A 24892-nucleotide genomic window follows, 5' to 3' on the forward strand; every position below is an offset into this window, starting at 1 on the left:
CCACTCATTTGAAGGGGTATCCACATACATTTGTATGTATAGTGTATGTGTGGCTCTGAGGTAACGGGATAGACCCGAAGCTAACTAGCTAATACACAAGGATGGAAATGCCCGACAAAAAGCAATAAAAGTTAGCTAGTATGGGCAGGCAATATAAGGAGAGAGAGGGGGAGTAGATTTGATCAAATTCAACTACTTCAACTAGTCATTGAAGAATTGTAATTCAGTAAGGACGTAATCCAAAGGGGATTAATAGCATTCTCATAATATAAAACACAAAAATGTGAGAGTGGGGGAAAAAACGACAGACCTATCTAGCCGCATCGCCATTTATAGTGACAGGTCACGTGGATACACTAAGGGTGTGGCGTGACTCACTGTAAACATATTTGTGATATTAAGCATCTCAATCACATCACGTGAAGGGGAAGGAGTTCCCATAGGTCGTTCGGCGACCAGTTACTAAAACGAAAGAGAACCGGAACATCCGGCTGATGGGGACTCGGCAGAGAATGGTCTGTGGTCTGTAGTCTCAAATTATAGTCTGGCCAGAATCACCTTGACGACATTTGCCCAATGACAGCACGCACGCAAATTGAAGCGGCCAATCATAGCATCCGGCAGTAAAACAGAAGCGCATGTAATTTCTGCTCCGCATGCAACCTGCGATGTTTTGTTTGTCTGCGTGATAAAGTGGCATATGACACAGATGGATGAAATGTTATACTTGCCTTTACAACTATAAATGACTGTTCTAAAGCGAATTGTGGAGGATGAGCGAGGCGGAAGCCGGTGATGGGTTTATCAGGATGGTGAAATCAGAGGCTAAAAATATTTAATGCGATCCTGAGCTTTTTCTCCTGTGCTGCACAGGGACAATTTCGGCGCATCTTGTCCCAGAGCAACGCGCCTTCCTTCTCCCATTCAAAGGACTCCCCTCTTCCGTAGCAGCAGCCCACAATGGCCCTGGTAACCCTGCAGCGCTCTCCCACCCCCAGCGCAGCATCCACCGCCAGTACCGCCACCACCAACGCGGGGGAGGTAAGTGGAAACTGTCTAGCGCGGGGGTTGTTCGCTATAGGCAGCGCCGTGGAGGAAACGCCGGGGATGCGCCCTATACCCACGTCCCTCATCCACTAGGCCCAGCATTGCAGAGAACGCGTTCAGCTGTCAATATAATTTTTGAAATTTAGTGACGTTTTATATAACACGGTAAAACAGTTTTGTATGGACATTGTTTAATAGTTGACTTAATGGAATCCATGGCGTTTAGAATGGTCAACTAGTCCAGCCCCGCGACGTTAGCTTGTAAACAAAATCTGAGCCGGGGATTAGTTACCAGAACAATGCATTCATTGCATGTGGCAGCATTTTATATCTGCCTTCAGCTTGTGTGGTTTTAAAGACAAATATGCGTTTATACAGTAGGTACTTTAATGAAAGCATTATCTCAGGCTTTTGCACATTTTGTAAGTAATTTGTTTAAATTCCTTTGCTTTGGCTTGCATATGGAATAGAGTGAGATTTATCAGAATTGTACAACTACGTACTTCCCTAGTAATATGCACCGTGACATCACTAGTGAGTCAGGGATGCTGCGGTTGGTACCCGCTCGTTTTAAGGGTTCAACTCACTGGCAAAATACTACGGTGGCAGTGGCAGGTGTGAGCTAATATTTCAAAACATATGAGATCATAGATAGTGACATGGTATGGCCAGTAGAGAGCGATGATACACTGTATTCAAAATTCAATGCAAGTGTATTGAACGTTTAAAACCTAAGTTCAGTTAAAACATACACAGTAGTACAGCACTCGGGCTTCTGATCTTCCTTATGAAGCATATGATGCATTTTTTTTAGACCATGACTTTCAAAGGCCAATGAACCCATCATGGCTTGAATTCCTATCGTGGCAGGCAATTGCGCACACACACATGGCTGACTGCTGCAGAAATGATGTCATACTAATTACATCATTAAAGATACTGCTGCAGAAATGATTTCATACTGATTTGGTGACCTACAGTATAATCCTGTGTATTCCTCTCTTCTATACCTGAAAGTATCTAGAGAATGTTGCTACAAGTGAGTGGATTAGTTTGAGCTGTTGGATTAAATAACCTCTTCGACATTACCACAGATCAAGCACAGAGTTTAGGCCTATGTCAGTGCTCTTTTGGGCACCATAACCTCTGTAACCTTTCATGGAACACAGAGAGAGCTTTATGCAGATCTCTTACTTAATGCAACAGACAACCACAATTACTCTGCCCTCTGTCCTCAGGGAGTTACAGCATTGCTCTAACTGTTACTGTACAGTAGGCCTTAGGACTTTATTTAGTTACTTGTTCACATAAATCAAAAACACCATAGTAATGGTCTATATACCCAAATCTTTAAAGAAAAGGATTCTCTGATGTCCCCCACCAGTCGAGGGGAATCCTCTGAGTCATTCTACTGTGACATTGTGATGAGGTATGATAGCAAGGTCAGTAAATGGAGCATATAAGGAAATAGCAGGTCATAATATGGTAATGTGCTGCTGTTGCGCAATCCATGCTACGACTGTACTGTCTGCACAGCCATGATGGAAGGGTTAATGTTTCTAGTGGGCCCTACAGTATATGTATAATTTATCTTTGTATTTGTCTTGCAGGATTTTGGAAGTGATGATGACCGGAGAGCAAATCAGAGGTAAGCCAGGGTTGGGAATTCCAGGGTTGAGTTACAGCAGGAGGCACACAGAAATGTCCTGGAGAAATAACATGGACGCTGGTGCTGAATTACACATATTGTAGGTCTATGTTGGTCTGGATGAAGAATTTATTATTCCTGCTTTAATGTTATATCCATTAAAAAGCATAGGCCCACACCTTGAATGCTTGCAAAAGGGATGGAACCATTGTAGTCCATTACAGTAGTACATCAGAGGACCCTTGTACACCCAGATGTAGGCCTAGTTGTATCCACGGTAATAACAGTGATAATGGTTCAACCCTCAGTTACCATTCCCATCAACCACCATCATACATTCCATCAAACCAGAAACACTATCCAGCTGTATTGCAGAGCTGGGGGTGAGTAGCACAGATGGAATCCTCTGCTCGGCTACAGCAGGATGTGATGTCATGGTGTTGTGCCGGGGCTTGTTTTGTTCTAGATTAGACTGTCAGAGTTTCTTGGTAAGAGAGGTGATAAGACTTATTCAGCCATGTTGTTGTAGTAGGCCTAGTGTTGGCTGCACACTCAGTTCTCTAGTCCAACCTGGCTGGGCCAGGGGGGTTTCAGCCTTACACAACATATTCCCCCATCTGGTAGACAAGATACACACATTGACAAGGTAGAATACATTATTGGTGGTACCAGGCAGATAGAGGAATGTTTGAAAGTTGGGATGGAGTCAGATTTTGATGATGTAAAATGTTTCCTCAGAGCTGCTTCTGCCTGCTCTCTCAAATGATTGATATGAGTGGTTTTGCATCAAGCATCATTGCATGTTATTTTTTGGTTAAAAGGCTAAAGCAGGGGTTCGCAAAGTGGAGGTGCTGCAGGGGATCCGCGGCCAGATCAAAAATAATCATAATTTATATTTTATATTACTAACAACAGATTAAATACATTTTGGCCAAGGGGTCTGGAATATGTTTAGAGTGTGCAGGATTGCAGAATATTAGCTTTTAAAGCTGCAACAACAAAACATCTCTGCCTATGATGATGTGTAGAATTGCAGGAAATTTTTTTGAAAACTGCAACATTTTCACTCTGATGTCAAGGGGCAGGCCTTTAAAATGTTCCTTCCCAGGACCCGAGACTTGGTTGGTCTGGGTGCTGAAGTCATAGTAAAACGCCTGGTATGCTATTTTTATCTAACTCAAGTTGTGTTCTGATTATGAGGAGATCCCTGATGAAATTGCTACCACAAAAGGAGTCCCAGACCCCAAAAAGTTTGAGAACCCCTGGGCTAAAGCAAAGACTTGAGTTGAAAGTGATAAAGAGTCACCAACACAGAGACACGCTGTAGGGCGGAATAGTCACACCATTGATTATTGAAAAGTCTGTTTTGGAAGCGGCCCTGCCCAATCCACATTAGACCTGCTCCTCTCGTCCTCTCTCAGTCCTGAGGACCAAGTGATGTCAGCGAGTCTGCCTCTCTGAGCAGGTTAGCGTTTTTCATCATGAATCTTGTTCTTTGTGTGGTCACTAGCTAGCACAGCCACAAAGTCATAAAATCTGATTTTAAACCTAACCTTAACCACATTGCTAACCCTAATGTCTAACCTTAATTTAAGACCAAAAAGCACATTTTTGTTTTCATGAATATTTACAATATAGCCAATTTTCACTTTGCAGCTGGCATATCTAAGGGGAAATCGTTCAGGTCTGCCTGCAGGACAAGACTCATGACAATAAACGTCAACCTGCCCTCTCTGAAGGCCGTACTGTATCAGTCAGGCAGAAACCTGATCCACATTCTACCCTCCAGCAGCCCTTGGTTCTCACAGCACCATGCTTGCCTCAGCCAGAAACCCCAAGCACCAGACAGGGTTATGCAACAGCCAAAGAGAGAGCTCACCTCACGACTGGAAATGTATGTGTTCTTACGTGCAGGGACTTAGAAAGAGGAGATATCCTTGGTATGTGTGTTGTCTAATTAGCAGCATTCTTAAATTGCTTCACACTCTATGTTTGGAATGTTATGGCATTGGATGTGTTCTGTGAACGAGTTATGCTGCATACAAAGTTGAATATGCCACTCAGCGAGTAGTATGTTTCCTTTGGCTCAGTGTCTCATCAGAGATCCTCTGGGATCCTTCATGTCAAACAGCCTCAACTCTACAGACGCGTGCTTTGTAGACTGAAGCTGAGCCGAGCTAGATTCCCTGCCACCCAACCCAGCCAACGCAAAATATGCTTGAATAGAGCTTTTGTGAAGGAGTGTTGCGGAGGGAGTGCTGATTGCTCAAGCGTGCACTGTGAGGAGGAGATAAACAGCAGAGCTGAGCAGACACCGCAGAAGTCTGAAGACCAATCCTCACAACACAGACAGACAGGAGGGAGACACGGACACACCAGACCAAGACAGGATACATGATCAGACTAGTTGAACCCAATCTGCACCTTTTTACGTGAAAAAAAGAAGAAACCCAATCTTGGCTATTGTGCTTCAGAAGCCAAATGTAGTTTCTGAGGCACAAAATGGTTGTGAATGTAATTTTTGCACATGGATGTGCTATGAAGCTATAATTTGTGAGGAAGCCAGTAGACGCCAGAGAGCTGCAGAGGGACTGAGGGAGAGATTCAGTAACCAGCATCAGGATGCATCTTGTGGTGGAGCCCTCGCAGGAAGCCATGCTTACCATGCTGCCTCACTTTGTGGAGAACGCAGTCCTGACTCAGAGAGAGATCTACCGAATGTAAGTCCTCAGCACACTCACTCCAGGATAGGCTATCCTAAGTGTATCTCTCACTGGCATTATTACCTTGATAAGTGGTAGCAAAGATGGTTTGAATGGTTGTAAGTGCATGTATTGTGCAACCTGCATTTTCTCTGTTAGTCATTGGTATAAAAGTGTAACATACATTTTTATAGCTCTGTGCTTTTTTTCCAAGTGTTGACAACTTATTTTTCTTAAGACATAAATACAAAGTGTACTTTAATCTTACATTTGATCGTACTTTTAGAATTGCTTACGGGTATTGTTTTAATGGCTGTCGAGATATCTTCTTGAGTGTCTACTGTTCCCAGCTGTCTTAGAGACATGGGGACAGACTCTGATTGTTCTCAGTAACAGTAGCTGGAGCCTATTCAATAATCTTTCACTCTTGTTTCTGGATTGTGATTATTGATACAGTACATCCCATTTCCAGTACATTGGTCATTTTAAAGATGAGCTACATAATATTATGTATTATGTACCCAACTGATTTCCTGCGGTACCCCGCTCTCTGACATCTTGACCGAGGCCACCCTCATGATCCTCATCATCATCCTCATCTTTTCAGGACATTCTGAAAAGAAACAATACCACATAACAGTAACAGCTGAGCAGAAACAAAAGCTCTTGTGACGGACCCACTCTGTCATACCAGGCTTTGTGTGGTGGCAGAGCGAGAAGGCAGCCTGCCTGTTAACAAAGCCCAGCTCTGATCCTCCTGGTCAATGTTATGGCCAGCGAACACTTAGCTCTGTTTCTCCTGGACATTGCGGAGTCCAAGGAAAAAGTAGCTTTAATCCGGGGGTGGTCAGTGCCTCCAGCACAGGGCAGTCAGGAGAGCCCATCCCTGGTCAGACAAGGTAGGGATGGTGCTGGCCGGAGAGAGGACATATTACAGTGGTGGGCACAATTATCTGCCCCCCGAAAGGTCAGGGGACCTAATCATATTCTGTCAGTTCATTATCTGAGGGAAATTTTTCATCAAGGAAAGGTCTCTAAAGACTGCTGACATTCACTTACTGATGAGCTCAGAATGTCCTTTTCTGCTGGTCACTGAACCTTAGAAAAGCAATTAACAGCCTTCCCACCCTGTCTCTTTCTTCCACTGTAGCTCTGCTCCCTGATTCTTCCCTCTGTGTGTTTCTACATTTCCAGGCCATTTGTCTCTATTCCTGGCTCTAGAGAAAAACAGCCTCACTTATTGATAAGTGAGAAGAATACTGTGGGTTGGACAGTTAGTTGAACCACATCAACCTTAGGATAGTCTGCAGCAGAGCTTCCACATAACTTTCTATGGCTGTTTTACCTCACTGAAGTGAACTCACTGGTGTCTGTCAAAGACATGGAAAGTAAAGTAGGGAATGGCTGAGTAATTTTGCAACAACAGACATCCTGTTAATCTGTAGACCTACATAAATGGAACACAACAAAACGGGGAAGAGAGACCCAGCAGCTGTAGAATGGAGTGAATATTTCTAATGTCCTCTGGTCTAGAGTAGAACGCCGTAGAATTACAGTGTCCCACAGACACTGCTTAAGCTGTTTGAGCAGTACAATGATTTGCCCAAAATGCTATTTAGGCTTTCTGATGATCTGTTGCCTACTTACAGTACAATATGTACTCTTTCTTTCACTTCTCAAATGAATGCTTCCCCATTCTCTGTGTTACAATATCAAACCGCTAGATTCTGATGCTGTCTGAGACGTCTGTAAACCCTGTTTCCCTGTCTGTCTGTCTGTCTGTCTGTGTGTGTTTCCCTCTCTGTCTGTGTGTGATTCCCTGTCTGTCTTTTCCTGTCTGTCTGTGTTTCTCTGTCTGTCTGTGTTTTCCTGTCTGTCTGTGTTTCAGCCTCAGCGAGAGCTTCTTCATGGTCAAAGGAGCTGCCCTCTTCCTGCAGCAGGGCACCAATGCACTGGGACCCAAGACACCCACTCACCACAAACTCGCAGGTAACTACAAACACTCTTGACACACACTGGGCCCATTGTTCAGTGAACTGTGACAATGCCACTGCTAAAGCTCTATTCAAAGAAAAGGTCATATTTGCTGAGGTTGGCTTGGCCTTTGTGGTGGAGCCTGTGTTTAACCCATGTTCACTGAATGATTACCTGGCCTTTGATTGAGTGCCCTCAAGGCAGGTATTGCTTTTAGCATTAAGGGGCTTTGTAGATCTGGTTTTCTAGATCCTGCTTGTTTGATTTTCCCATCAAGATATTACATAAGCTCACCAAGCTGGACTAACCGGCCCGCAGTGCAGCTGATGTTACCTGTAGGTCTATGTGTGTCTGATACAGCATGTCTCATAGCAGGGTTGTTGTTGAGATTTGTTAGATTGGGGGAGTGCTATCCCCTCATTTTGGAGTCCAAACACACCCCTCCCCTCTCCTCCCCTATGATACGCAGGTTAATCACAAGATCAATGTGAGGAGCACTCCGGATTCCTTGATTACATCACCAGACGTTCAAGTCAATGCTTAGCTCTGATAAACCTGGCATGCATTTGTCTGTGTGTTTACGCATATGACTGACTGTGTTTCTGCATGTTTGTATCAGTTTAGCTGAGGGTTGTACTTGAGATGAGATGTTCTGGTACACCATTCCCAATTATTTTCATGTCCTGTCATGAGATGTTCAGGCTTTGCTCTGCCATGTCTAACTTCAGTACAGACATGTGTTGCTGTGGTTGGAACTGGATCAACCTGCAGGTGGGTATAATCGGAGGTACTAATCAAAATAGGGGCCTGGATAGCAGAGCGGGACATAGTTATACAAGATATGGCTGATGGGTAGATAGGTTTGATTGATCAAGGCCACACCACCTGAAGCAGTAGAGTGGATTATGGTACAGTATGTGGTTCTCTTCTCTCCCAGGTGACTTACCTCAACACCTGCAGGTCATGATTAACACCCTCCGCTCTGAGGACCGCATTAAACTGGTGAGTCAAATCCCCATGAAGGACATCTCAAATGTACTTACCATTCCATTTTGATTGACACACAGATGCTGCACAGTGTAACCTATTCCTCCTGCTGTTCCCCAGGCTGTACGGTTAGAGAGTGGTTGGTCTGACCGTGTGCGGTACATGGTTGTGGTCTACACCAGCGGTCGCCAGGACACAGAGGAGAATATCCTGCTAGGGATGGACTTCACCGATAAGGACAGGTACCCACCCTTCTTTCCTCCTCAGCCAGCAGCAATACACTGCAATGTGGCTTGTTATCGTAGAGAAATAATGTATTCTGTTGTATTATTCCCAGTAAAAGCTGCTCTATCGGGATGGTGCTACCGCTATGGAGCGATACGAAGATCCATTTAGATGGAGATGGGTAAGTCATTTTAGTCATTTAGCAGACGCTCTTATCCAGAGCGACTTACAGTTAGTGCATTCATCTTAAGATAGCTAGGTGGGACAACCACATATCACAGGCATAGAAAGTATATTTTTCCTCAAAAAACATAGCTGTCAGTAGAGTTACCCCCCACATACGTATACATGGAACTTTCCACAAAGGTTTGGTATGTGTCACACACAGTACATCCCATAGACAATCAAGCTGCATTCACACCGTTAACCATGAAGTATCTATGATCGTTAAGCCCGTTCAAACGGCTCAGCCCTGTAAGTGACACAGAATGAGTTAATCTGCCCTCCAGTGGGCAGTACTGTCAACTACAGCCGTTTTCATCCCTCCATGTGGCAGATGAGTTCTTGCTGAGCTGTTAAAGTCATCCCTCTCTCTATGCTGGAGGAATGTTCCATTGGGTTGTTTCCTGAATAGTCCCCTGAGCCACTATAGCTCAGCCCCTGTTTGTGTTCCCAAACCACTCTCTCTCAATCTCCCTCTCTCTCTATCCATGAACCCAACCTTATCCTTCATCCTCCCATCTTCTCTCTCCTCAGAGGATTTAGTGTGACCACAGGAGGACGATCACATGTCTTCAAGCCTGTTTCTGTGCAGGCCATGTGGTAAGTGTCTGTTTTGTGTTTTTATTTGATACTGTGTTTGGGTACTTTAAAATATCATTGTCTGGTGACCTTATATTCCCTGAAACCATACAGTGACTCTGTCCATGGACTGTACTGTACCACCTTGAGCTTGTGGTGTTGGTTCCATCTTAATATCAACAATAAATGGAAGGAAAATCATAAACTACTAGTGGAATTATTCAGGCAGGTAACACTGTGTGATGCTAAAAAAACGCTGACAGTGTTGAGTCCATGCACCATCTACTGGTTAATAGACTGTTAGAGTTTGTTTTCATTCTTAGCAGACTCATATTTTGCTCTGGATTTGACAAGCCGCCTTAATGTGCTCTGAATTTCCTGCCGTCATTAAAAATCAATGATCGAAAGACTTGACTCTCCATATCATTAGATCAGTGGAATAGCTGCTGAACAGTTGCTGTTCTGAACCTGTGCTATGACTGAGAGCTTCTTCTACCTGTGTCTTCAGGTCTGCCCTGCAGATCCTCCATAAGGCATGCGAAGTGTCTCGCAGGTACAACTACTTCCCAGGGGGCATGGCCCTCACCTGGATGGGCTACTATGAGAGCTGTATCACCTCAGAGCAGAGCTGCATCAACGAGTGGAACGCTATGACGGACCTGGAGACCACACGGCCTGACTCACCTGCCATGTTCGTTGACCGGTAAGACCTCAGTCATCCGATTTAGTGAAATTCAGTTCAATTATTTTAGTATGATTCATTTCCAGTTACAGTACCTTCTCAGATTGGTAATGTATGTCCATTATGGTGTTAACCAGGCCTTTTTTTTGTTGAAATTAAATGTGATTAAATGTATTGGTTACATTCATAATTGTATTAATATATTGACGTATGTTGATCAGGCCAACGGAGAGCGAGAGAACCGAGTGTGCAATCAAAGCCAAACTACGCAGCATCATGATGTTCCGGGACTTGGAGAATGTCACTTCCAAGGAGGTACAGTGAGCTCCAAAAGTATTGGGACAGTGACAAATGTTTTGTTGTTTTGGCTCTGTATTCCAGCACTTTGGATTTGAAATGAAACAATGACTATGAAGTTAAAGTGCAGACTGTCAGCATTAATTTGAGGGTATTTTGATCCATATCGGGTGAATCGTTTAGAAATTACAGCACTTTTTGTACATAGTCCTCCCATTTAAGGGGACCAAAATTATTGGGACAACTTCACTTATGTTTGTTAAAGTAGTAAAAGGTTTAGTATTTGGTCCCATATTCCTAGCACACAATGATTACATCAAGCTTGTGACTCTACAAACTTGTTGGATGCATTTGCTGTTTGTTTTGGTTGTGTTTCAGATTATTTTGTGCCCAATAGAAATGAATGGTAAATAATGTATTGTGTAATTTTGGAGTCACTTTTATTTTAAATAAGAATAGAATATGTTTCTAAACACGTCTATATTAATGTGGATGGTACCATGATTATGCATAATCCTGAATGAATCGTGAGTAATGATGAGTGAGAAAGTTAAGAGGCATAAATATCACACAGATGAGTTTGTTGTGACTAACTCTGGATGGTATAGTACAATGGTGCAGCCTAATACCTGATATGCCCCACCCCCCCCCCCCCCTCAGATCCGTGTGGAGCTGGAGCAGCATATGAGCTGTAACCTGAAGGAGTACAAAGAGTTCATCGACAACGAGATGCTGCTGATCCTGGGTCAGATGGATAAAGCCACACTCATCTTCGACCACCTCTACCTGGTGAAAACCTTTCCCTAACTTGACATCCTAATTGTCTCTTTCAAATCAAATCAAATTTTATTGGTCACATACACATTTTTTGCATATGTTATTGCGGATGTAGCTTGTGTTCCTAGCTCCAACAATGCAGTAGTATCTAACAATTCACAACAATACACACAAATCTAAAAGTAAATTAATGGAATTAAGAAATATATAAATATTAGGACGAGCAATGTCGGAGTGGCATTGACTAAAATACAGTAGAATAGAATACAGTATATACATATGTATGTAAACATTATTAAAGTGACCAGTGATTCCATGTCAATGTATATAGGGCAGCAGGGTTGAGTAACCGGGTGGTAGCTGGGTAGTGATGGCTATTTAACAGTATGATGGCCTTGAGATAGAAGCTGTTTTTCAGTCTCTCGGTCCCAGCTTTGATGCACCTGTACTGACCTCGCCTTCTGGATGATAGCGGGGAGAACAGGCCGTGGCTCGGGTGGTTGATGTCCTTGATGATCTTTTTGGCCTTCCTATGACATCGGATGACACCGCCCCTGGTGATGCGTTGGGCAGACCACACCACCCTCTGGAGAGCCCTGCGGTTGCGGATGGTGCAGTTGCCGTACCAGGCGGTCATACAGCCCGACAGGATGCTCTCAATTGTGCATCTGTAAAAGTTTCCGAGGGTCTTAGGGGCCAAGCCGAATTTCTTCAGCCTCCTGAGGTTGAAGAGGCGCTGTTGCACCTTCTTCACCACACTGTCTGTGTGGGTGGACCATTTCAGATTGTCAGTGATATGTACGCCAAGGAACTTGAAGCTTTCCACCTTCTCCACTGTGGTCCCGTTGATGTGGATAGGGGGGTGCTCCCTCTGCTGTTTGCTGAAGTCCACGATCAGCTCCTTCATTTTGTTGATGTTGAGGGAGAGGTTACTTTCCTGACACCACACTCCGAGAGCCCTCACCTCCTCCCTGTAGGCTGTCTCGTCATTGTTGGTAATCAGGCCTACTACTGTTGTGTCGTCTGGAAACTTGATGATTGAGTTGGAGGCGTGCTTGCCCACGCAGTCATGGGTGAACAGGGAGTACAGGAGGGGGCTGAGCACGCATCCTTGTGGGGGCCCCTGTGTTGAGGATCAGTGAAGTGAAGGTGTTGTTTCCTACCTTCACCACCTCTGGGTGGCCCGTCAGGAAGTGCAAGACCCAGTTGCACAGGGCGGGGTTCAGACCCAGGGCCCCGAGCTTAATGATGAGCTTGGAGGGTACTATGGTGTTGAATGCTAAGCTATAGTCAATGAACAGCATTCTTACATAGGTATTCCTCTTGTCCAGATGGGATTGTGCAGTGTGATGGCGATTGCGTCGTCTGTGCATCTATTAGGGCGGTAAGCAAATTGAAGTGGATCTAGGGTTTTCAGGTAAGGTAGAGGTGATATGATCCTTAACTAGCCTCTCAAAGCACTTCATGATGACAGAAGTGAGTGCTACGGGGCGATAGTCATTTAGTTCAGTTACCTTTGCTTTCTTGGGTTCAGGAACAATGGTGGACATCTTGAAGCAAGTGGGGATAGGGAGAGATTGAATATGTCCATAAACACTCCAGCCAGCTGGTCTGTGCATGCTCTGAGGAGGCGGCTAGGGATGCCGTCTGGGACAGCAGCCTTGCGAGGGTTCACGTCGGCCACGGAGAACGAGAGCCCACAGTCCTTGGGAGCGGGCCTCGTCGGGTGCACTGTGTTATCCTCAAAGCGGGCGAAGAAGGTGTTTAGCTTGTCCGGGAGCAAGACGTCGTGTCCGCGACGTGGCTGGTTTTCCGTTTGTAATCCGTGATTGTCTGTAGACCCTGCCACATACTTTTGTATCCCTAACACAGGGTGGCAGGTAGCCTAGCGGTTAAGAGCGTTGGGCCAGTAACCGAAAGGTCGCTGGTTCGAATTCCGAGCCGACTAGGTGAACAATCTGCTTATGTGCCCTTGAGCAAGGCACTTAACCCTAATTGCTCCTGTAAGTTGCTCTGGATAAGAGCGTCTGCTAAATGACTCAAATGTAAAATGTAAACTAACTTGTAACTACAGTCCTCCTCGCTAACCTCTGAACTCCTGCCACAACTCTCACTGTAACCCTGGTGTAGTTACAGTTAGTTTGACCCTTGTAACCTGACTAAGTTGTCTTGATGCGCATTCCTTTGTTTTGTCTTTTCTAGGGCTCTGAGTGGAATGCCTCCAATCTAGAGGAACTACGGGATTGTGGGTGAGTGGGTGTCTCACAAACACTAAAGCAATGTCTAGAACTGCTCCCTAACCACCAGCCATGGCTCACAAACATAGTGTTGTATTATTCTGTATTCCCATGCCAAGGACAATACATGTATATCAGGTAATTGTTCCATCTCTCCTTCAAAAGGCCTACCAATACATAAAGGTATGTTGTTAGAACATTGATAGCACCACTGAACTAAATACTGACATGTTTTTTCTTCTTGATGCAGTGTGGGCTACATCCTCAACGTGACCAGGGAGATAGACAACTTCTTCCCGGGCACGTTCACCTACCACAACATCCGGGTGTACGACGAGGAGGCCACAGACCTGCTGGCTCACTGGAACGAGACCTACAACTTCATCGTCAGAGCCAAGTGAGTGCCTACTTCTCAAACAAACTAAACCCAACTCCCTGAATAGCTCAAATGTATGGCAGCTTGTGAAGCGTTTACCACAGAACATCAATAAAGATAATGTAGGCTATTAAATAGTGGGTAGTGTCTCGGTCTAAGTTATTCTATAAACTAAAACTATGTGGACAGCCTAGTAACTATGGATAAGACTTCTTCTAAATGAACAGGCTTTCAATGTAAAACACATTATTGCCCCACAGGAAGAACCACTCTAAGTGTCTGGTCCACTGTAAGATGGGTGTGAGCCGGTCAGCCTCCACGGTCATAGCGTATGCCATGAAGGAGTATGGCTGGACTCTGGAGAAGGCCTACAACTTTGTGAAGCAGAAGAGGAGCATCACTCGGCCCAACGCTGGCTTCATGAGGCAGCTGGCCGAGTACGAGGGCATCCTGGATGCTAGGTGAGTCAGTCAGGGTATACTGGGGTACTCTACAGGTATACCGTAAAACTTAGATTAATAGCCAGGGCATTTGTTTGCTTCAATCACACACAACCGGTGCTTATTTGAGCCAGGCGTGTATTTCCTTAATGCACACAGCTTTTGCTCAATACAATTTTGAAAAGACTACCACACTGTTTGTGACCAGTATAAACATTAGAATAACAAATCCATCACAGACTTGCAAAGACTAGGCTGCCTATCATACACCCCGATTTCGTGCTTCGGCACCATTCTCACTCGTTGCGCCTAGTTGCGCCTTGTATGTTGAGCCGACCATGTCAAACCACACTGCTGTCTCATCCATGGCAATGATGTTGCTCTCCTTTTATCTTATTTCGCATAATCTTTACGGTACTGAAGTTCACTCATAAACAGTTGACTTAGACCCTGCGTTTATTTGAAATAGCCGTTTATTTGCTGAAATGTGTGCAGATGCCCGGCTATTAAAAGGGACAGACGGCTATTTGCTAAGTTTTACTGTATATAGAAAGTGTTCACACCCCTTGACTTTTTCCACATTTTGTTGTGTTACAGGCTGAATTTGAAATTGATTTAATTGAGATTGTGTGCCACACAATACCTCATAATGACAAAGTTGAATTATGTTTGTAGACATTTTTACAAATTAATAAAGAAAATGAAAAGATGAGATGTCTTGAGTCAATAAGTATTCAACCCCTTTGTTATGGCAAGCCTAAATAAGTTCAGGAGTAACAATGTGCTTAACAAGTCACATAATAAGTTGCATGGACTCAGTGTGCAATAATAGTGTTTAACTTGATTTTTGAATGACTACCTCATCTCTGTACACCACACGTACAATTATCTGTAAGGTCCCTCGGTTGAGCAGTGAATTTCAAACACAGATTCAACCACAAAGACCAGGGAGGTTTTCCAATGCCTCGCAAAGAAGGGCACCTATTGGTAGATGGGTAAAAAAAAAAAAAAAGCAGACATTGAATATCCCTTTGAGCATGGTGAGTTTATTCATTACACTTTGGATGGTGTATCAACACACCCAGTCACTACAAAGATAAAGGCGTCCTTCCTAACTCAGTTGCCGGAGAGGAAGGAAACCGCTCAGGGATTTCACCATGATGCCAATGGTGACTTTAAAACAGTTACATAGTAAAGTGAGGATGGATCAACAACATTGTAGGGTTATGATCCACTGCACCACTCGGGAGACAATAACACATATGGAATCATGTAGTAAGTGTTAAACAAATCAAAATGTATTTTATATTTGAGATTCTTCAAATAGCCACCCTTTGCCTTGATGATAGCTTTGCACACTCTTGGCATTCTCTCAACCAGCTTCATGAGGTAGTCACCTGGAATGCATTTGAGCCAAGCAGTTGTGTTGTGGCAAGGTTTTATTTTATTTTAATTTTATTTCACCTTTATTTAACCAGGTAAGCCAGTTGAGAACAAGTTCTCATTTACAACTGCGACCTGGCCAAGATAAAGCAAAGCAGTGCGATAAAAACAACAACACAGAGTTACATATGGGGTAAAAAAACAAAGTCAAAAAATACAACAGAAAATATATATACAGTGTGTGCAAATGTAGCAAGTTATGGAGGTAAGGCAATAAATAGGCTATAGTGCAAAATAATTACAATTACTATTAACACTGGAATGCTAGATGTGCAAGAGATTATGTGCAAATAGAGATACTGGGGTGCAAAAGAGCAAAATAAATAACAATATAGGGATGAGGTAGTTGGGTGGGCTAATTTCAGATGGGCTGTGTACAGGAGCAGTGATTGGTAAGGTGCTCTGACAACTGATGCTTAAAGTTAGTGAGGGAGATTTTTGCAATTCGTTCCAGTCATTGGCAGCAGAGAACTGGAAGGAATGGCGGCCAAAGGAGGTGTTGGCTTTGGGGATGACCAGTGAGATATACCTGCTGGAGCGCAGACTACGGTTGGGTGCTGCTATGGTGACCAATGAGCTAAGATAAGGCGGGGATTTGCCTAGCAGTGATTTATAGATGGCCTGGAGCTAGTGGGTTTGACGACGAACGTAGTGAGGACCAGCCAACAAGAGCGTACAGGTCACAGTGGTGGGTAGTGTATGGGGCTTTGGAGACAAAACGGATGGCACTGTGATAGACTACATCCAATTTGCTGAGTAGAGTGTTGGAGGCTATTTTGTAAATGACATCGCCGAAGTCAATGATCGGTAGGATAGTCAGTTTTACGAGGGCATGTTTGGCAGCATGAGTGAAGGAGGCTTTGTTGCGAAATAGGAAGCCGATTCTAGATTTAACTTTGGATTGGAGATTCTTAATGTGAGTCTGGAAGGAGAGTTTACAGTCTAACCAGACACCTAGGTATTTGAGGTAGGGGTGGTATACAGAATATAGCCCTATTTGGTAAAGACCAAGTCCAGTCCATATTATGGCAAGAACAGCTCAAATAAGCAAAGAGAAACGACAGTCCATCATTACTTTAAGACATGAAGGTCAGTCAATACTGAACATTTCAAGAACTTTGAAAGTTTCTTCAAGTGCAGTCGCAAAAACCATCAAGCGCTATGATGAAACTGGCTCTCATGAGGAACTCCACAGGAATGGAAGACCCAGAGTTACCTCTGCTGCAGAGGATAAGTTCATTAGAGTTACCAGCCTCGGAAATTGCAGCCCAAATAAATGCTTCACAAAGTTCAAGTAACAGACACATGTCAACATCAACTGTTCAGAGGGGACTGTGTGAATCAGGCCTTCATGGTCGAATTACTGCAAAGAAACCACTACTAAAGGACACCAATAATGAGAAGAGACCTGCTTGGGCCAAGAAACACGAGCAATGGACATTAGACCGGTGGAAATGTGTCCTTTGGTCTGGAGCCCAAATTTGAGATTTTTGGTTCAAACCGCTGTGTCTTTGTGAGATGCAGTGTGGGTGAACGTTCCCACCGTAAAGAATGGAGGAGGAGGTGTTATGGTGTGGGGGTGCTTTGCTGGGGACACTGTCTGTGATTTATTTAGAATTCAAGGCACACTTAACCAGCATGGCTACCACAGCATTCTGCAGCAACACGCCATCCCATCTGGTTTGGGCTTAGTGGGACTATCATTTGTTTTTCAACAGGGCAATGACCCAACACACCTCCAGGCTGTGTAAGGGCTATTTGACCAAGAAGGAGAGTGATGGAGTGCTGCATCAGATGACCTGGCCTCCACAATCCCCGACCTCAACCCAATGAGATGGTTTGGGATGAGTCGGACAGCAGGGTGAAGGAAAAGCAGCCAACAAGTGCTCAGCATATGTGGGAACTCCGTCAAGACTGTTGGAAAAGCATTCCAGGTGAAGCTGGTTGAGAGAATGCCAAGAGTGTGCAAAGCTGTCATCAAGGCAAAGGGTGGCTATTTGAAGAATCTCAAATATAAAATATATTTTGATTTGTTTAACACTTTTTGGGTTACTACATGATTCCATATGTGTTATTTCATAGTTTTGATGTCTTCACTATTATTGTACAATGTAAAAAATAGTAAAAATGAAGAAAAACCCTTGAATGAGTAGGTGTGTCCAAACTTCAGTACATTTGAAAAAGATTCTAAAAACATGTTTTCACTTTGTCATTATGAGGTATTGTGTGTAAATGTGTGCGAAAGAAAATATATTTAATCAATTTTAAATTCAGATTGTAACACAACAAAATGTGGAAGAAGTCAAGGGGTATGAATACTTTTTCTCACGAGGAGTATCTGCCATTCATTTACATTCTCACTCCACTGCAGTCATGAGGTATTCAACCGAATTATGCTCAACCTAACTCGCTGCCTAGAGGTCAGATCAAATGTGACCGTTAAATTACCACATTAGCTGTCTAGACGGGGTCAGCGAAGGTAAGCAGTCTGTAAGGTTATTAGTGTATTGCTAGAGAGACTACAGACTGCAGATCATGGGGACTGAATGATCCTTCTAAAAACTTTATTAGTGGCTAAGCATCACATTATGTCTATGATGTCTGTCTGTATACTGTACAATGCATATGCTCTGTACCTATGGTCATTCTAACCCCGTCCCCCAGTAAGCAGCGCCACAACAAGCTGTGGAGGCCCGAGGGAGGGGAGGACAACCCTGATGAGGCGTCTGGCCAGTGTTGTGGTGGAGAGGAGACCCCCGTGGAGGGTGAGGCCTGGGGGGGAGAGGGCTGCGGCGCCTCCCCCTGCCGGGGCTTGGGCCTGGAGGTGGAGCCCTTGGACCCCCTCAACTACAACTACTACTTCAGACGGCTGTCGGACACGGCCCTAGACAGCGAGCCCTCCACCCCAGTGCGCGGTCCTCCCCTGCTGGGCATGGAGAGGGTGTTTATTGAGATCGAGGATGTGGAGAGGGACGCCCTTCTGGAGGACGAGGGCTTCCCCATGGCCCAGCTGGCTCTGCCCGGGGAGGGCACCGCTGCCCAGACCTGTGGGGGCCGCCTGGAGCCCTTGGAGGACATGAGGCTGAGGCTAGAGTTCAGCACGGTGGAGGAGGAGGATGAGGAGGAGGCACAGAAGGAGGAGGCAGAGATGGCCGCCCTGGCTTGGACTCCTGCAGGAGGAGAGGGAGCGAGGGAGGACGAAGAGAGGAAGGAGCAGGTCAACATTAACCGCTTTAACAACGAGAACGCCAACAACAGTAACCGCCTGGCTGCCAAGCGCAGCTGCCCCGCTACCTTCGACGTGAGTGGGGCAGTCAATAGCTACCTGTATCTATAAAAAATGATGATGTAAAAGTTGGGTTAATTTTGACTTGAACTGGCTTGGGGTTAGGGTGAAGATATTAAGCTTATATGAGGGTAATTGTAATGCCTTGTAATGCCTAATGTTTCTGTCATTGTTTGATCCCATCCATTTCAGGGATCATCATCTTATAGGTGTCATAATATCTGTGTTTTATTAGCTTCGAGACCTTAATCAGGTCCCTCTGCCTGACCATGCATTCCCTCCCTCGCTCTCTTTCTTCTGTTTAGGACAGTGCTAGCACAGGAAACCCTTACAAAGTGAAGCCCTCCTACCAGTCGTGTAAAGACTGCCTGCGTCTGCCACCAGGGCGGCGCTGTGAGCGCCCGACAGGAGGCCGCACCCACCGCCTTAACCCCACACGCCACTGCGGGGTGGTCCCCACCATCTCCATAGACCCCCCTGACACCCACTTCACCAACACCCCTGCCCCCCACTCCCCTTGCACCCTCCCTGCCACCATCGCCCGCCTGGAGGCCTACCGCCAGCGGCTGGTGTCGCCCATGAGCTGCGAGGAGCTGCCTCGAGACAGACACTGCTCCCTGGAGACAGAGGACATGGACGAGCTGCAGGAGGATGAGGAGGAGGAGGAGGAAGAGCAGGAGCCAAGGCCAGGCAGGGAGGCTGGGACCGGAGCCATCACGGAGCTCACATTTATGAAGCTCAGCCTGGAGGGGGAGAGGCCAGTGGGTCAGCCTCCTAGTGAGGGTGTGGAGTTGCAGCCTGCTGGGGTGGAGTTGGAGCCTCCTGGTGGTGATGGAGTGGAGCTACAGAGGACAGGGCTGGAGCTGGGGATGGGGCTGGTGAGGCAGAGAGCAGAGCAGCTGGAGAGGCTCTCAGGCCTGGCCATGGAGGGTCTACTCTCAGGGGCTGGGCTGGCTGAGCAGATGGACCTGAACTTGGCGGGGGAGGAAATGGAGGTGGAGGGGGGTGTAGGGGTGCATTCTGAAATCCCCATTCCATCTACCAGCTGCACAGTCACAGCCGCAGACCCCCAGATAAACACCACTCCGGTGTCGTACCCCCAGGGGTCCGCCCAGACCTGGACCCCCGTGTCCTCCCCCCACGGCTCCACCCTCACCCGGAGCTCCAGCAGCGACAGCCTCCACAGCAACCGCGGGGGACACCAAGGCCTGGTCCAGCAGCGCACCCAGGAGATAGAGACCCGCATGAGGCTCGCCGGCCTGACTGTCCCCTCCCTGCTCAAACGCTCCAGCTCCCTGGCCAAGCTGGGAGGCCTCACCTTCTCTACCGAGGACCTCTCAGACCTGGCTGACGATCAGGCCCAGCTGTTCTCCACCGAGCCCCCAGCCTGCCCCTCCACACCAGGGGGAGGGGAGCCCTCTGAGCCCCCATCCACCCCCAGGAGCTGACTGTGTTTCCAGTGTGTCTACTCCAGACAGGTTCCTTGTGTCTAAACCACCAGACAGTGTCAGAGCAGAGGGAGCAGGTTTGAAGGAGCAGGGAGAGGTTTGCTAGAGGTGTCCTGGAGACATGCCTGGAGATTCCTTTCGGTCTCTCGAGACATATTAGCAGCACATTAGCTGGAAGAAAGAAAAATAACAAAATAATTCCTATTATACATACATGTACTCTGTTTATCAATCCAAATAAGAGATACTATTTGAGAAGGTACTCTCAAAGGAGCTCCAATGAATGTGTGCAACTGAGCCTCTGTTTTGATTCATTCAACATCTCCTCATGTGCCCCTGAACAGACTGACTGTTGAATATTGAATCCTCACTCACTGTATTTTCCTCTCCCGTTTTTGTGTCGCAGAATAACAACTTCATCATATGAGCATCTTCCTGCCTCTTCAAGCAAAGCAGTGTACCTCAGTCGGAACACAAGCATCTCAATAATATTTTGGTCCATGACTGTTTTTGTTGACTTGCCTCTCTTCTCAATGACTGGCTCAACCAGCCCTTCTCCATTGAGGTACTTCATGGAATAATGTCTTGAAAAGTGGTCAATATTCTATTCATGACAGTCTAGTGTTACACAACGTGTCCTCGTCGTCGCGGCTACAGCCTCTTGAGCATGCTAGGGATGATGGGAAGAAATATTGACGAAATCCTTTTTTCCATTCTCTCCTGGATTCCTTTGTTTCTTTTGAGGCAGTTTAGAGGGAGCATATAAACGTTGGATTTGTTTCACCACTGCTGTGCAATGGCAATAGGTACAGTAGTTCAATGATCTGATTGAGAACTCATCATCATCCTTGTATGGTTTGAGAGGATTTGTGGGCAACTGAAAGAGTTGAAATTGTTTTGGGATTGGATTTCACAACGCTGTATTACTCTACTTTACCACTGATAGTCCACTGTCCTCTCCTCTCCAGACCAGCTGTAGTCAAAGCCATACTATGTCTGACACCATGCTTTTCTTCCTCCATCTCTGCATCAATCTCAAAAGGCAATCACATACAGTAGGTTCACGTTTTTTCTGACAACATTGATATTTTATTTATTCTCCTCCCCTCCCTATTCACACACGTTTGTGCTACTGCACAGTAGATGTAGGAGCTTTGTGAAACCGGCTTTAATCAACTGTCATTGTGCCAGAGCAACATTGGACTACCTTTATTTGTACTGTAAAAAAAAAACGGAATCGTTGCCATACATTGAAGCAGAACTACTGTCACATATTTGTTTGAACAGCTTGTTTTTGCTTTCCCAGACCTGGGAGTTCCAAATGTGACCCAGCAGTTTTTGTGATGTTAGCAGCACAGACTAATGGGCTTTAGCTGGATATGTTTGGGGCACAAGAAAGAACCAGCTTTTCTCAGCCTTTTGCATTAGCAGAGCAACGCTAACAGCCAAACAAGGAAGTTAGGACAAAAACAAGCTGAGGCATTGGAAGGAACAGACTATTATCTACCGTCATAGTTGCTCAGAAAGGGGTAACAATTCTACTTTCTGTTGCAGTCAGTCGAATATCACTAGCTAGCTACTAGGATCTTTGTTCGTTTAGAGCAGACATGAGAAACTTCCAAAGCTGTCTGTTAAGCAGTAGTACAGTACAACAGGCCAAGTCTGACTGGGGGCACTGCCATCCCGCATGCTGTTTGACCAATGTTCCCTTAACTTATCCTTTATTTATCAGTTAGTTAGAGTATTTATTTTGTACGTGTTCTAATTTGATAAATTGGCACATATTATGCAGGTAGTTGAGTTATTTGTGGCCAGCCTAAACTTACTTTGCCACAAGGGTATTATTATGCTTTGGAAGATGTTTGGCTGTTTATAACTACTGTATTTGGCATGTTGAGTGTGCAAGGATAAAATGTGTGATGATTGGCAGTGTGTGTGCAGGCGCTTGCATATATCAGGAGTAAATTACCATGGTTGTAATATGAGTGCTATGGGAAGATGGAAAAGCTGGCTGTGTATGAGTGCAAAACAACTGTTACTCTTTTAAAGTAGGGGATCAATCAACATTTTTCAATTGAACGGTACATATTGCCACTGATGCAACGGCCTATACTATATGTAGACAACATTGCGCTTGATTTGTGATAACTGAACAAAGAAAATGAAAATCGCTCTTAAAGGGATAGTTCACCCAAATTACAAAATTACATATTGGTTTCCTTACCCTGTAAGCAGTATATGGACAAGGTATGGCAAGGTTATCTCCTGAGTGACGCAGTGGTCTAAGGCACTGCATCGCAGTGCTAACTGTGCCACTAGAGATCCTGGTTCGAATCCAGGCTCTGTCGCAGCCGGCCGCGACCAGGAGACTCATGGGCGGCGCACAATTGGCCCAGCGTCGTCCAGGGTAGGGGAGGGAATGGCCGGCAGGGATGTAGCTCAGTTGATAGAGCATGGCGTTTGCAACGCCAGGGTTGTGGGTTCAATTCCCACGGGGGGCTAGTATAAAAAAAAAAAATGTATTCACTAACTGTAAGTCGCTCTGGATAAGAGCGTCTGCTAAATGACTAAAATGTAATGTAAATGTATGACAGCAATCCATGCTATGGTTTAGTTTCCCTGGCACTGTTTCAACGTCATGGGAGCGATATTAGCATTTTTTGAGTTTCACAATCAATTTTGGATACTTTCAGATGATTTGGTCATGATGTGCAGAAAATGCTAATATCGGTCCCATGACTTGAGTTTGTGCCACAAATGCTAAAACATTAGCATGTGGAAACCGTGCCATGGTAACTAAACCAAAGCATGGATTGCTGTCATACCTTGTCTGTATACTGTATACTGTTTACAGGGTAAGGAAACCAATGTGTCATTTTGTAATTTGGGTGAACTATCCCTTTAATCAGCTGAGTGTCTCTGGATTTGTTATATTAGTAACTATTGTCAGTGTTTGTTACTCAGAGGTACTGGTCAAAGCAAATTTGCATTTAATTTGGGTTCAAGCCACATAATGGGTTGGGTTCTGTGGTCAGTGAACACTTTGTGGCTTTTGAGTTACTGCACTTATGGCACTGGATGAATTTGCCTGTGTTCAACGGTAGGTATTCAATTATTAAAGAGGTTGCCTCACAGAAAATACAGTTAATAGAATGAAATAGGAATTAGTAGGGTTTAAATTGAGATTTGTCTCAAACTGTCCCCTGTCGCTTTTTAATTGAATCCAGTTCAGCCAATCAGATGTCTAGCACTTGAGGTCACTATTTATATAATTTGGGTTTGCGCTTTGTTCCAACCCACTGTTATAATGCCTTCATGTGGCTGTTATAAGCATGATGTAACTTCTGACATAGCAGGTTATAAAAGTTAACAGAATACCCTATAATATTATAAAGAGTGGAATTAGATCCCGAAAGATCAACTATTTATTTCATGATGTTGTGATGATGACATTATTATAGAATTTGTTTGGTTGGCCAGTGGTGCTCAGTGTTACGTCATGCTCGTAGCAGTGAACAGTAGGCCATATGATGGAGGATTGAAGTGCTGTCAAAAGGAGTGTCTTGAACTAGTCCATCACAACTGATGCTATGTTTAAAGCTACTGCACTATGTTAGATTTTTTGGCATCATTGTTTTGATTTAGTGTTTTTATATTTCTACATAAGTGCCTTAACCCTGGCCTTAGCTCTGGCTGTCCTAACCTCGTCGCAGGCTTTGCAGACTCATTGTAAATGAGTGTATCCATGGAAAGGCCACTTGCCCTCTGCCCCCAAAATAATTATCCTGATGCCCCTCGTTAGCTACATCTTGACACACAAACACACAAGCTGTCTCACTCCCACACGAGCATTTGCTTGACAGGCTCATCAGTTGCTAGTATTTTGTTTGCTATTATTGAGACCAAAGTCTGAGGGGTTTATTTGGACAAATGGACACAGAACAGAGTTTTATATATACATTCCCAGGCATCTTAGGGTTCACACGCCCTTACTGACAATCCTTAAACTGGTCAATGCTTTGAGTGTGAGACAGAAAGCTGGATATAGAGACACTGAGACATAGGAAGAGGAGGAACTTCTAGTAGTTAATGTCAAGAGTATGTCAAGTGTACAAGTTGCCATCTTTCCCTGATCTTAATTCCTCACCATAAACAAGTGTTAAGGAGATGTTTTTGCATATAAGGCATAAATGAATGAAAACTCCTAAAACATACATAATCATGTTGAGAGTAAGTTTTGTTACATTGATTGTTTTTGTTAATATTATATATTTTTTAAATTTTAAGCTGTAACTTATTGTTTGCACTATGTTAATGTATAATGCACTTTTTTACATTTTATTTTACATTTTGTTAAAAGGATGTCAAGTGGATGTGTATCATGGGAATAAACCATTTCCTCTTTGCATAACCTATCTGCTGGCCTGTAGTGGATCATACTACACACTGCACATAGACCATTGGTTCCCAATCTTTTCTGAATCACACCACACAAGAAAATAAGTTCCAAGGCTCACCTTAA

General features: G+C 44.7%; 1 protein-coding gene across 2 annotated transcripts; it reads left to right on the top strand.

Moving 5' to 3' along the window:
• The first annotated feature begins 891 nt into the window (after window positions 1–891).
• ssh1b (slingshot protein phosphatase 1b) lies at window positions 892–22870 on the top strand. Of its 2 annotated transcripts, XM_084159097.1 has the most exons (15): window positions 892–1041; window positions 2658–2695; window positions 7286–7386; window positions 8309–8373; window positions 8479–8600; window positions 8696–8764; window positions 9340–9405; window positions 9893–10087; window positions 10288–10381; window positions 11024–11152; window positions 13343–13389; window positions 13628–13774; window positions 14014–14214; window positions 18301–18937; window positions 19228–22870. In XM_084159097.1, the coding sequence occupies exons 1-15, from the start codon at window positions 961–963 to the stop codon at window positions 20368–20370; spliced, it is 3135 nt and encodes a 1044-aa protein (XP_084015223.1). In that variant the 5' UTR covers window positions 892–960; the 3' UTR covers window positions 20371–22870. The 2 variants fall into 2 exon arrangements, with proteins under 2 accessions (XP_084015223.1, XP_084015224.1); XM_084159098.1 differs by lacking the exons at window positions 892–1041; window positions 2658–2695 and adding an exon at window positions 5014–5415.
• Window positions 22871–24892: the final 2022 nt, after the last annotated feature.

The sequence above is a fragment of the Coregonus lavaretus genome (genome assembly GCF_964263955.1).
Source record: "Coregonus lavaretus genome assembly, chromosome: 4".
Taxonomy (NCBI): Eukaryota; Metazoa; Chordata; class Actinopteri; order Salmoniformes; family Salmonidae; genus Coregonus; species Coregonus lavaretus.